Genomic DNA, 12483 nt, shown 5'->3' on the forward strand with positions numbered 1-12483 from the left:
AACATACAACTCATGAAATGATTAAAACTATCATGATAATAACATACAACTCATGAAATGATTAAAACTATCATGATAATAACATACAACTCATGAAATGATTAAAACTATCATGATAATAACATACAACTCATGAAATGATTTAAGGAGATCTTTGTCAATATTAAATAGTAAAAATGGTAAATTTTGGTTCTGAGCCCAACATATATTGCTTCAAATAATATGTTACTAACTACTGTGAAACCATTATTATTCGTCCGACATTAATTTTCGCCTTTTTCGTCCTTCGACCGATGGACGAATTCAAGATCCTAACGAACAATCATGTCCCATATTTGAAACAAATAAGACTGAATTACCGTAGGCATGAGGCATTTTAATCCAGCGTAATCCACGCATATACACAGGGCTCGAAATTAACACTCGCATACTCGCAAAATGCGAGAGAAAAAAGATTGCAAGGTAAGTTATAAGCCACTAGTATTTTTTGCAAATAAAGAAATAGTGAAAAAAACGAGTTATATTGCTTAATGCGTTCGACGGCGTGAACGCTAAACCGTAGGTCAATTTTTTGAACGTCCGAATACCCATATGCGGAAGCGCGCACCTTGTTTGTTGACTGGTATACTTATATTACAGATACACAGATGGTATTGATACAAAGAACATGAAACAGTCGACTATTCACACACGGATTAAAGACAATACTATTAAACGCAATTAAAATATGACGATGTGTGATCAACACCTGACATCATAACACAGAATGTGTCAATGACATAAAATAATAAGGGACAGTTACTATCACCTAAAATAACAGACTTGTTAATTGGCACATGCCAAACAAGGCCCATCTCCTGCAAGTGACTACCAAGTGTCACCTCTCTTTCCCCAGCACGATTTTTTCGCAAACGCGTATTACATGTATTACAAACAAATCGGACGTTTTTTTTTTCAAAACCAGAAATGGACGAATTTAAGAGCGGACGAAATAGTCATTTTTATGAAAAGGGCGAAATTTTGTGCCGACGAAAATAAATGGTTTCACAGTATATGATACCCTGGCTGCACAATTCAGTCATTTGTTGCATGTGATCTTCCACACCCATGTCGCATTCAAATAAGAAACCAGGTCTTATCTTAGAAAAACCTTGTTACCACTCTAGAGGCCACAAATTTGACTCGATCTGGATGAAACATGGTGATAATGTTTATCATGACAATATCTAGAATGATTACTAATCTGGGTCTTGTGCGTCCTAAAAACTACGTCATCAGGTCAGATCTTACAAACATCTTGTTACCATGATAGAGGCTACATTTCTGACTCTATCTAGATGAAACTTAGTCAGTTTGAATTTGGATCATGTGTATCCAAAAACTTGGTTACCTGATTAAATCTGTGAAAAACCTGTTTGCCACTCTAGAGTTCATATTTATGACTTGATCTTTATGAAATGGTGTCAGAACGCATATTTTGACAGTATTTAGGATATGTTTAAATCTGGGTCACTTGCCTGTAGAAACTAAGTCACCATGTCATATCTGTAATAAAATCTTACCTCTCTAGGGGCAATATTTAGGCTCAAGCTTAATGAAACTAAATGTAAATGTTTATTTTGACGATATCAAGGCCAAGTTTGAATCTGGGTCAGATGAGACTGAAAAACTATTCCCTAGGTCAAATCTTTACAAAACTATTCCCTAGGTCAAATCTTTACAAAACTATTCCCTAGGTCAAATCTTTACAAAACTATTCCCTAGGTCAAATCTTTACAAAACTATTCCATAGGTCAAATCTTTACAAAACTTTGTAACCACTGTTATAAATGCCATGTTTAAATCTGGATCAAATATTGTCAAACTCTACATCAGCTGGTCAAGTCGTTAACAATTAAGTTGTGTTCTGAGATAACTAGGCATAATGGAGTCCGCACAGGCAATCAAAACCTGTGCAGACTGCACAGGCTAATCTGGGATGACACTTTACGCACATGCATTATGCCCAGTTTTCTCAGAACACGACTCAATTAATGTTTGTTAAATCAGGTGAGTGTTTAAGGTCCTTCATGGCCTTCATGTTGTTTTTTTAATGTCTGTTCATTTAAAATTAAAATATTCTTCATTGAGCTATACAAAATAGTTATAAATCACTAATGCATGCCAACGATGTTGGTGACAAATTTGCAACAACCCAATCTTGTTATTGACATTCTCTTATACCACAAAAAGCACTTGATTCACTTTAGAAATAAAAAAAGGAAGTATCCCCCCCAATCCAGCAGGCTCCAAGGGAGCGTACCACTAAATGCTAGCAGGCCCTGACATCTTGCCTACATATTTATTTAAAGCCATGCTACTCCCCTGCATGGTACTGGTAATAGCATGTTGAACCAGTTATGTATAATATTGGCCAGTGTATCATGACATAAACAACTCAGCCCGTCTTTATTACACCAAATTTTATACCATAGATGTCTACCCATGCATATTGTATATGAAACAGCATGATCAAGCAGATATATATAGCCCATTTAGCCTTGTGTCACATGGTACCCAACATTGCTCATGGTGAACAGCATGGATTTTGTGCAGCAAGTGCTTTATGAGGGGCAACAGTTCTGGTGCCAGAAAAACTTGACTCGGTCCAAAATACTTTTTTATGTCCCCCAGTCTATACTTGGGCACATATTGTCTACGCCCTGTCTGTTTGGCTTGTTGGTTTGTTTGTTTTCGTCAAATTTTAACATTGGCCATAACTTTTGCAATATTGAAGATAGCAACTTGATATTTGGCATGCATGTGTATCTCATGGAGCTGCACATTTTGAGTGCTGAAAGGTCAAGGTCATCCTTCAAGGTCAAATGTCAAATATATGGGGGGACATAGTGTTTCACAAACACATCTTGTTTTCTTTAAGGATGTATGGATGTAATATATAATTATACAAATGTTGTGGTTCACCATTTTTGTTTTACTGTGAAAAAGAAATTAAAGTTAAGCTGTTTAAATTGATATGCTTGCAATAATCAATATGTACTCTAACATAATGTGGGAATAAAACACAAATAAAAACCCATGTTTTTGATGATGCTGTGTTCAGTTATGATTTTCAGACATAACTACTTTGTCTTTGTCTCTTCTTTTTCTCTCAGACTTTTTTGTCATATTTTTATGCCCCCCTTCAAAAAGAGGGGGTATATTGCTTTGCACATGTCGGTCTGTTGGTCGGTCTGTTGGTCGGTCAGTCCACCAAGTGGTTTCCTATTGATTTTGAGGTCACTAGGTCAAAGGTCAAGGTCACAGTGACCCGAAATAGTAAAATGGTTTCTGGATGATAACTCAATAACGCTTAGGCCTAGGATCATGAAACTTAATAGGAAGATTGATCATGACTCGCAGATGACCCCTATTGATTTTCAGGTCACTAGGTCAAAGGTCAAGGTCACGGTGACCCGAAATAGTAAAAAGGTTTCCGGATGATAACTCGAGAACACTCATGGCTACGATCATGAAACTTCATAGGTACATTGATCATGCTTGCAGATGACCCCTATTGATTTTGAGGTCATTAGGTCAAAGGTCAAGGTCATGGTGACCCGAAATAGTAAAATGGTTTCCGGATGATAACTCAAGAACGCTTATGCCTAGGATCATGAAACTTCATAGGTACATTGATCATGACTCGCAGATGACCCCTATCGATTTTGAGGTCACTAGGTCAAAGGTCAAGTTCACGGTGACCAGAAATAGTAAAATGGTTTCCGAATGATAACTGAGGAACGCTTATTCCTAGGATCATGAAACTTGATAGGTAGATTGATCATGACTCGCAGATGACCCCTATTGATTTTCAGGTCACTAGGTCAAAGGTCAAAGTCACGGTGACCCGAAATAGTAAAATGGTTTCCAGATGATAACTCAAGAACGCTTATGGCTAGGATCATGAAACTTCATAGGTACATTGATCATGACTTGCAGATGACCCCTATTGATTTTCAGGTCACTAGGTCAAAGGTCAAGGTCACAGTGACAAAAAACATATTCACACAATGGCTGTCACTACAACGGATAGCCCATATGGGGGCATGCATGTTTTACAAACAGCCCTTGTTCCTTTAGGCTTGGCATTTCATACTGACCTTAAAAATTCCATGTTTGATAACTTATCTTAAGACATTCTTCCCACATACTTACAAATTAATTATACAGGAATTGTTTTAAGAAAATCATGGTCAAAATTAAAATAATGATATCTTTATAATTATTTGTTCCCTACCACTGTAACTGGAGGTGACTTTACATTTACCCCCGGTCAGGTCATCTGTCCGTATGTGTGTCTGTCTGTCGAGACTGTCTGTCTGTTCAAATCTGGATACTGCAATAATTAAAAATGTACTTTAACTAGAAACTTAAGTGCCTAGATTTTATGAAAGTTTCTTGAAAATATATCTAGATCTCCTGGTCCCAGAACTTTGCCTTTGTACGGAAATCTTGCGTTTCCTGTGATCTGTCAATGTATGTGTGTATGATGTTAATACTCCATGTAATTAACTGTGTTGTATTTGCTTGTGTAGTCTTCAAAGTCAATAGAAGGACTAAAAGATCGTTTGGTGAGTTCGGTATTGTGTGTACTTTGCCACTTCAATAAAATTCAGGTCTCACTGGGAATAATTTGTTATAATTGTTTTATAAATTTATTTTAAACCTGAATGCATTATATGACGCCTTTTGATCATCAGATTAAAAATAAAAGAATACATTAAGCATGCAGGGTTTACATTTCACTGTGCAGAATAAAAATGAGTGGATCTTGATTTATAACTTTCGAGGACTCGAACCCTTTTGACAATGGGTTACATCAGAGTAAAAAGTCCAGAATTATATCCCCTTGAATTTGAGAAAATTGTGAAATAAGGCTTGTTTACACAATAAAGTCCACAGTTTTCATCCAATCATTTCCCAACTTGCACAGTGTCTTTATCTGAATTATGAGTCAAACCCTATTAAAAATGAGCAATATCCGAGTTATAAGTCCAGAATTATCTCCCCTTGAATTTGAGAAAAAAATGAAAATCTTAAACATTTTGCCATAACTTTTGAAATATTGAAGATAGCAACTTCATATTTGGCATGCTTGTGTATCTCATGGAGCTGCACATTTTGAGTGGTGAAAGGTCGAGGTCATCCTTCAAGGTCAAAGGTCAACAACAAAAAATTCAAAGCGGCGCAGAAGGGGACATAGTGTTTTCGACAAACACATTTCTTGTTTGTTTACATATAAAGTGCTATCCTTTTGAAACTTCAACGGATGTTTTATATCATCAAGGGCCATAACCCCAATGAGAGTGAAGAAAATTTGTACAACTTATTGTTAAAAAGGAGCCATTTGAAGTTTAAATTTTACGTTTCTTATTGTTAATATGCGATAAATTTCCCATTTTGGTCTGTTTATTTAAAACTTACTCTGATTGTTTATACTATCAAGGGCTTGAGCCCTATTGATTCTAGCCAGTAGAGGGATTCAGGCCCTCATGGGCCTCTTATTTTAAATGTTTTCATCACATAATGGGATTTGGTCAGCTTGGGAGACATGTCTGTGCACAATTACTTTTCCAAATGTCTGTAAGAAAACTAACTAAGTTATCAAAGTCATAATTGCATGTTTTTGCTTCATTTGATTCAAAGTAGATATTCATAATATTTCATTTTCAAACTACAGTAAAATAGTTCTTTACATTATTATTTTTTAGACAATGAAATAGTCTTGAGTGTTGTCAATTGTCGTGTTTTGAGTTTATATTTTGAACTGTTGTATTTACCTTTAAATTTTAGAAAAATAATAATTGTCTTACAAGACAAAGTATTTATTTAAAAAAGTGTAATTTACTATAAATGTTAATGAAATAAGTTACAACATAACCATTCAAATAAATGAAGTGCATTGTTAGTTGAAATTTTATTTTGAAAAAATATAATTACTTTTGTAAATGTGAACACAATATCCTGGTAGAAATATGCTTTATCCAGTCTCTTTTTGTTGCTAAGTTCTTTTAACCCTTTCCCCCAAAAGAAGCAAAGTGAAAATGGCTTTTGCAACCAGCAACAGCCTGCGAGTAACTCAGTCTGTTCAGGCTTATTGCTGTCAGTCTGTTCAGGCTTATTGCTGTCAGTCTGTTCAGGCTTATTGCTGTCAGTCTGTTCAGGCTTATTGCTGTCAGTCTGTTCAGGCTTATTGCTGTCAGTCTGTTCAGGCTTATTGCTGTCAGTCTGTTCAGGCTTATTGCTGTCAGTCTGTTCAGGCTTATTGCTGTCAGTCTGTTCAGGCTTATTGCTGTCAGTCTGTTCAGGCTTATTGCTGTCAGTCTGTTCAGGCTTATTGCTGTCAGTCTGTTCAGGCTTATTGCTGTCAGTCTGTTCAGGCTTATTGCTGTTTGCTGCTCATCAGTATGCAAGTAGTCGAAATGAAGCCTTTAAAACTTTAATTTAGTAAGAAAGGTCTTAAATTAAATATAACTTTCTAAGGGACAACAAATTGGTAAAAATACGTATCTATGTGATTAAGGGTTAAGGAACCATTAAATCCATCTCGTTAGAGTCTCATTGTAAAATGGCAAAATCTTCTGTTGATAAAAACTTCCTGATTGTCCGATGTTTCATTTTCTGTTAAATCTTAAATCAATATTTTTCTTAAATCTTAGATGCAAAAATCTCTTAATTGTAGCCATTTGTAAAAAGCATATAATTTTGTTTTCAGGTTAAATGCACTTACACAGGGTTTGTTAAATATACCTTTTGTACTAAAGAAAAAACAACAACATTGATGCAAATTTTGTTTTCCATTATTTTCCAATCACAGGATAAGCTACAATTTTATCTATCTGTGTAATTACAGGCAAAAGTTTCTGGAAGCAAATCAGAAGGAAACTTCGAGGAAGCACTTCAGAGTGAGAAAGAAAACAATGGGACCATTGACCCTGCAAAAGAGGCCATTCCAGAGGAAAAACAGTAATGCTCTATAAATAGACATGCAGTCTATAAATAGACTTGAAGGAAAACCAGTCTATAAATAGATTTTTGCGGGGAAACCCACCGCTGTCCTTAAGTGGATATTGTCAAATCTTCAGATTTGTCATTTCATGGTTGCTTTTGTTAAAAAACCTGTGGGACATAATATCATTGAAGTGTAATGTGATAATTTTATTTAGAATAAGACAAAAAAGATTTTACAAATATTGAGGAGCCTCTTAAAATTCTATAAACTAAGAAAGTATTAGAAAGAAATGATTTTGAAACTAATCAATTGTTTTTAAAGAAGCAAGTCATAAATATTTCTTGAACAATGCTAACTTCATTTCTGAGAAATATAAGAAGTATGTTGTCAGTTTGGGACTAGATAAATGTTTCTGCATTTTTACACGTATAAATAATTTATGTAACCTTTCATTTTATGAAAATATTTGCTTTTATGGAAAAGGTAACCCACCATGACAAGATAAGCCAAATAAAACATTGTTTGCAGACAAGGGCGTTTGAACAGAATAAAACCCTTGACCCTTTACCACATAGATACATATTATTACGCATTTGTCATACCTTAGAAAGTTATATTTAATTTAAGACCTTTCTTACGACATTCAAGTTTTAAAGTCTTCATTTCTGACCCTTAGACACTGATGAGCAGTAAAAAGCATAATTACTGAACAGACTGCAAGTTACTGGCAGGCTGTTCTGGTTTTATGCTGTTTGCACATAGCTATTTTCGCTCTGGGAAAGGGTTAAACATAAACAGAATAAGCTATTGTTCCTTTCATAAAGTCTGTGCTAAAGGATTCTGTGATCAAAGTAAAGCATTTTTACTTTTCAAAGCCATTCACATTAGGTTTGATTAATAATATTTTTGGCATAATGCCATAACTGCATGCCAATGGATATGTGTTTACTTTTTTATGATTCTTTTGTTTAAGAAATTTGTTTCTTTCTTATCTAAATTAGTGGTTCCAAGAACCAGACTAAGATGCTGTAAGCACAGTATGTTCTGTTCTTTGAGTTTGTATTGCATTAAGAAAATTTCTAATGAAAATTGACCAGTCGCCAAATTATCGATCGCTCCGCCCACATAGTCACGTGGTCTAGTGATAAGAAAACTCCGACAAGCAGATCGCAATTATAGCGGATTACGTGAGCGAAATACTATATTTGTAACGAGGTATCATGCTCTTTTCTATAATATAAATTATTTAAAGCCGCACAGTAAACTAAACTGCTTTATAAAACTTTAATACAATCATAAATGCTTTAGAGAAAAATGGCGTAATCAAAATAAATGAGTTAACGGCAGACTGACTATCAGAAACGTTTCTTATACATAATATAGAAAGTTGATGAAAATCCGTTGTAAAAATGAGCATTCATTTTATATTGATTTTGAACTTGTATTAAATCGTCTGACAGTGAATCCGGTGGCTATTCATATATAATTTTGAAAATATATTTTATTAAATGCAAATGACACATCCATATCATGATGGGGTTTTTGTTTATTACAAATGTTTAGATCTTTGTTTTATTGTGTTATTTTTAAAAAGACACCGATTTTTTTTATTTAGATATAAATTAAATTTTGATTGTAACCATAATTTAATACAGGCCTAATTTCGTGGTTTCATTAACAGATAGTCTAATATGCATTTTATTTCATTTATTTTTAATGCGAACCTGTTACATTTCACTATCGAAAAATGAAATGTTGGTATCACGGTGCTGTTCACGAACATTCGAATTGAATACATTTAGCATATTATGCATGTCTTTATTTATAACAAGATGGCCCTTATATGTTAATTGAAAGTTTCACATTTCTCCCCGTATCAATAAATGTTGTATTATAAATGTTGTTATTGTATTATAAGCCGTACACTTTACACTTGAAGTCGCTTTAAGCTGGCTAAGCTACGTTGAAATCACCTTTTTGTTGTTTTTACTTTAGTTAAAACAATATTTAAGTTAACAATTTATAATGATTTCCCTTGTTTATGATCCACTGAAAATAAATATATAATTGGAAATCATTTAAGTAATTAAATAGTTTTCTTTTCTTGTGTACAGTACCTAACAATGCCATAATGTTCCTTCATTCTGAGATCCACGCAACATACTGTCATTTATTAATCATCGACAATTACGCCGAGATTAATTAGCACGTGTGGCAATTATTATGTTGCCAAAACTGCTTAATAATATTGTGCATCAAACGGTATAACACGTTTTTATAGAACACACGATTTATTGTGTTTGATTTCTCATTACTCGTTCATATGTTCAATAAATAAAGATAAAATAATAACTTTTTATAAAGTATGTATAGCACCTACAATTTTGAATAATGATCGAACAGTTATAATCATGCAATCGATATAAAATCTGTGTAAACTCTTAAAAATTACGTCCATTCCATATGAACGACACACTTTGTTTGTCGGACAAAATGGCGGCCATATAAGCGTTGCTGAGGGGTGTGTGAAAAATCGATATCTGATTGGCTAATCGACAAAATGTGGGCGGAGTTGGCGACTGGTCAATTAGCAACAGATTCAACTGTTAGTATGTGATAAACAATAGATCAATACTCCATTGTGTGCAGTTGTAAAGATGCATTTAACAACATTATATGCATAATCTATAACAGAATATAGAAAACAATAGAGATTTGTTTGTTTATTGTCTGAACCTTAAATCATATGTGAGAAACCAGCAAGATTGTTTTTGGATAGGTATTGTCAATGAAATTAACGAAAGTTCATTGAATAATCATAATTTCCATTCTGTGTGAAGTAATTCACAAGATAGTTATTGCATGATTAATTGTATATTTACCGTTTTTGTTATTGAGTGCTGAAAATGTTCAAAAACATGTTTGTTATGGACGTTATTGAGAGTGTACATGTATAACTGGCTGTCTTGCTTTCACTTTGTTATGTGTTGGAGCAATTGCTTGTGTTCAATGGTGAGTTTTAAATGTCACATTAAGTAGTATTTTTGCAATGAAATGTTTGACATCCCAAATATCAATCTAACTACAGGTAGTTTGAAGTCTTGAGCAGAACTGTCATTTTAGTAATTTACTTTAGAATTGGGTCACCTTTAATTGGTATGAGTTGCACATCTTTAACCCTTTGCATGCTGGGAATATTGTCTGCTGAATTTCTAAAATTAGCATTTTCTTAAATTTATTTCAAAGAATGCTATCAGAATAGCAAACAGTTGGGATCCTGATGAGATGCCACGTTCTTTGGTGTCTCATCTGGATCCAAACTGTTTGCAAAGGCCTTCAAAATTCCGTTCCAGCACTGAAAGAGTTAATGCATGAGCAATATTTAGTGTTATCACATTAGTTTCTTAAATGGATAAAATCCTGTCTGAAAGTGGTACTTGATTGTATGCATAGCTCCACAGTATTTGGTTATGGGAAAGAAAACATTTTGAAAGTTCCAGAAATCAAATCTCCTGGCAACCTATTAAAAAGGGCTTTAAATGTGAACTTCTACGGCGAATACAAATCCACTTTTTAGGATGAAATACTTTTTGTTGTTATGTCAATGTTAAAGTAGTAAAATGTTTTCTCATGACATGGTTGTTTCTGTGTATTGTTTTATTGTTAGGAAATGAAAAAAGAAGAATTATGAAACATGTATGTGTGAACTTGAACAAAGGCAAATTTCTACAACTGAAATAAGAATTCATACTCTGTAGCCATTTTGACAATCCACATTTGGGTAGGTACAATAAACCTTTGTGTCTTCTGTATTTTACGAGAAAAAGTGTTCGATGTAAATTTTTTTCCTTCATGCTTGATACTGTAACAGTTTAGTGTATTAAATAGTTTTATTGTAGGAGAAAAATATGTTTCCAGATTTTGTGCTTATTTAACATGGTGCTGGGCTGTATTTTATGTCTATATGTGTGTTAAGATAGTCCTACATGATACAATTTGTCCTTGACTTTATAAGTCCATAATAATGAAATTTTACAATGTTTTCATGTTCAAGCTCTTATAGTCGTATATTCCCAGACTTCCTGGGCTAAAAAAGGATAAGAGATAAAACATACACAAACTATTTTAAGATTAATTACTAAAATTTAAGAATTTTACTCTCTTAAAGATAAAACACTGTTTTAAGATTTCCCCAAAATCCTCCATATTTCTGTTCAAATAATTGAACTTAATTCTATGACAAGGTCATTATTGAAATAAATTCATTACAATACAAGTGCAATGACAATATTTTTTATATTCTGTCTATTTGTATTTTTCCTATTTGTGAATACAAACTGAACATTCCAAGTTGATGAAAACATTTATATTCATTCATATTGTATAGTATTGTTGATTATTATTTGTAATGTTAATAATTTAAAAACACATGTAATTGCATTATATTCTAAGTTAACATGACTTTATAAATAATTCAGTTAATTGTTAAATATTTTTTTACCAATTTTATTCTCTATGACATGCACCAAAAAAAAAAACAAGTGCAAATTATAACTAACAATTAAGACACTACTAATTTATTTTCCGATTGTATATCTTTACTTTAAATGACTATTTTTCAAATAAGCTTTAAATGTTTCTCCTTCTGTATGATCACATTCTGCATTATTTCTTAACCCTTTGCATGCTGGGTAATTTGTCGTCTGCTAAAATGTCGTCTGCAGAATTTCTAAAATTAGCATTTTCTTCGATTTTTTTCAACGAATACTATCAGAATAGCTAACAGTTTGGATCCTGATGAGACGCCACGTTTTGTGGCGTCTCATCTGGATCCAAACTGTTTGCAAAGGCCTTTAAAATTCAGCTCCAGCGCTTTAAGGGTTAATTCATTTTGCAAATTCGCCCTATGTTGTTTGTTCTTATTTGTTGGTCTAGAGGACTAATTTATTGTTAAATAAATGTGTTAATATTAAGGCAGAGATTCTCTGTTTACAACTTGTGTTTTCTTTGTCAAGTATATTCTTTTTGTTCGGACAGAGGAACAAACTATCAATGCAATGTCAAGTTTATAATAACTTATCAAAACATTTATTTTCACTGTGCAATATGGAATGACCTGAATAAATTTGCTATACCAACAATAATAAGAATTCTTATTTGTTTTATTAGTGGCATTATGCAACTGTTATTTAAACAAGTGTCCCTATTTACACAGCTCCTGTAAAGAAAACCTCCAATTTGTAAAAGCGCATAAACCATCAAAATCAACGAATATGTTGTGAAAATAAAGTTAGCAAATAAAAGATCAACGTTCCTTATAGCAATAGTCAAAATTTCAATGCTACATGTGGTCTGGTAATATAGATTTAACAAGATACAAAATGCTCTTTTTGCGGAATAATGTATTAACACATGTTCATGTACCAAATTACATTAGTGTTCGTGTGTCCTATGAATAGATATTGTTGCAGGAAATTAAAATGGAAAAG

The 12483-nt window shown here is 33.3% G+C and overlaps 1 protein-coding gene across 3 annotated transcripts in view; it reads left to right on the top strand.

The window, feature by feature from the left end:
• Window positions 1-12483, top strand: part of LOC127858500 (tumor protein D52-like) — a 47375-nt gene extending 34892 nt beyond the window's left edge. For all 3 annotated transcript variants that reach the window (XM_052395696.1, XM_052395694.1, XM_052395695.1), the window contains one exon: window positions 6896-12483. In XM_052395696.1, coding sequence (XP_052251656.1) covers window positions 6896-7012 — 117 coding nt within the window. In that variant the 3' untranslated portion in view covers window positions 7013-12483. The remainder of the gene's footprint in view (window positions 1-6895) is intronic.

This window comes from Dreissena polymorpha, chromosome 14 (assembly GCF_020536995.1).
Source record: "Dreissena polymorpha isolate Duluth1 chromosome 14, UMN_Dpol_1.0, whole genome shotgun sequence".
Taxonomy (NCBI): Eukaryota; Metazoa; Mollusca; class Bivalvia; order Myida; family Dreissenidae; genus Dreissena; species Dreissena polymorpha.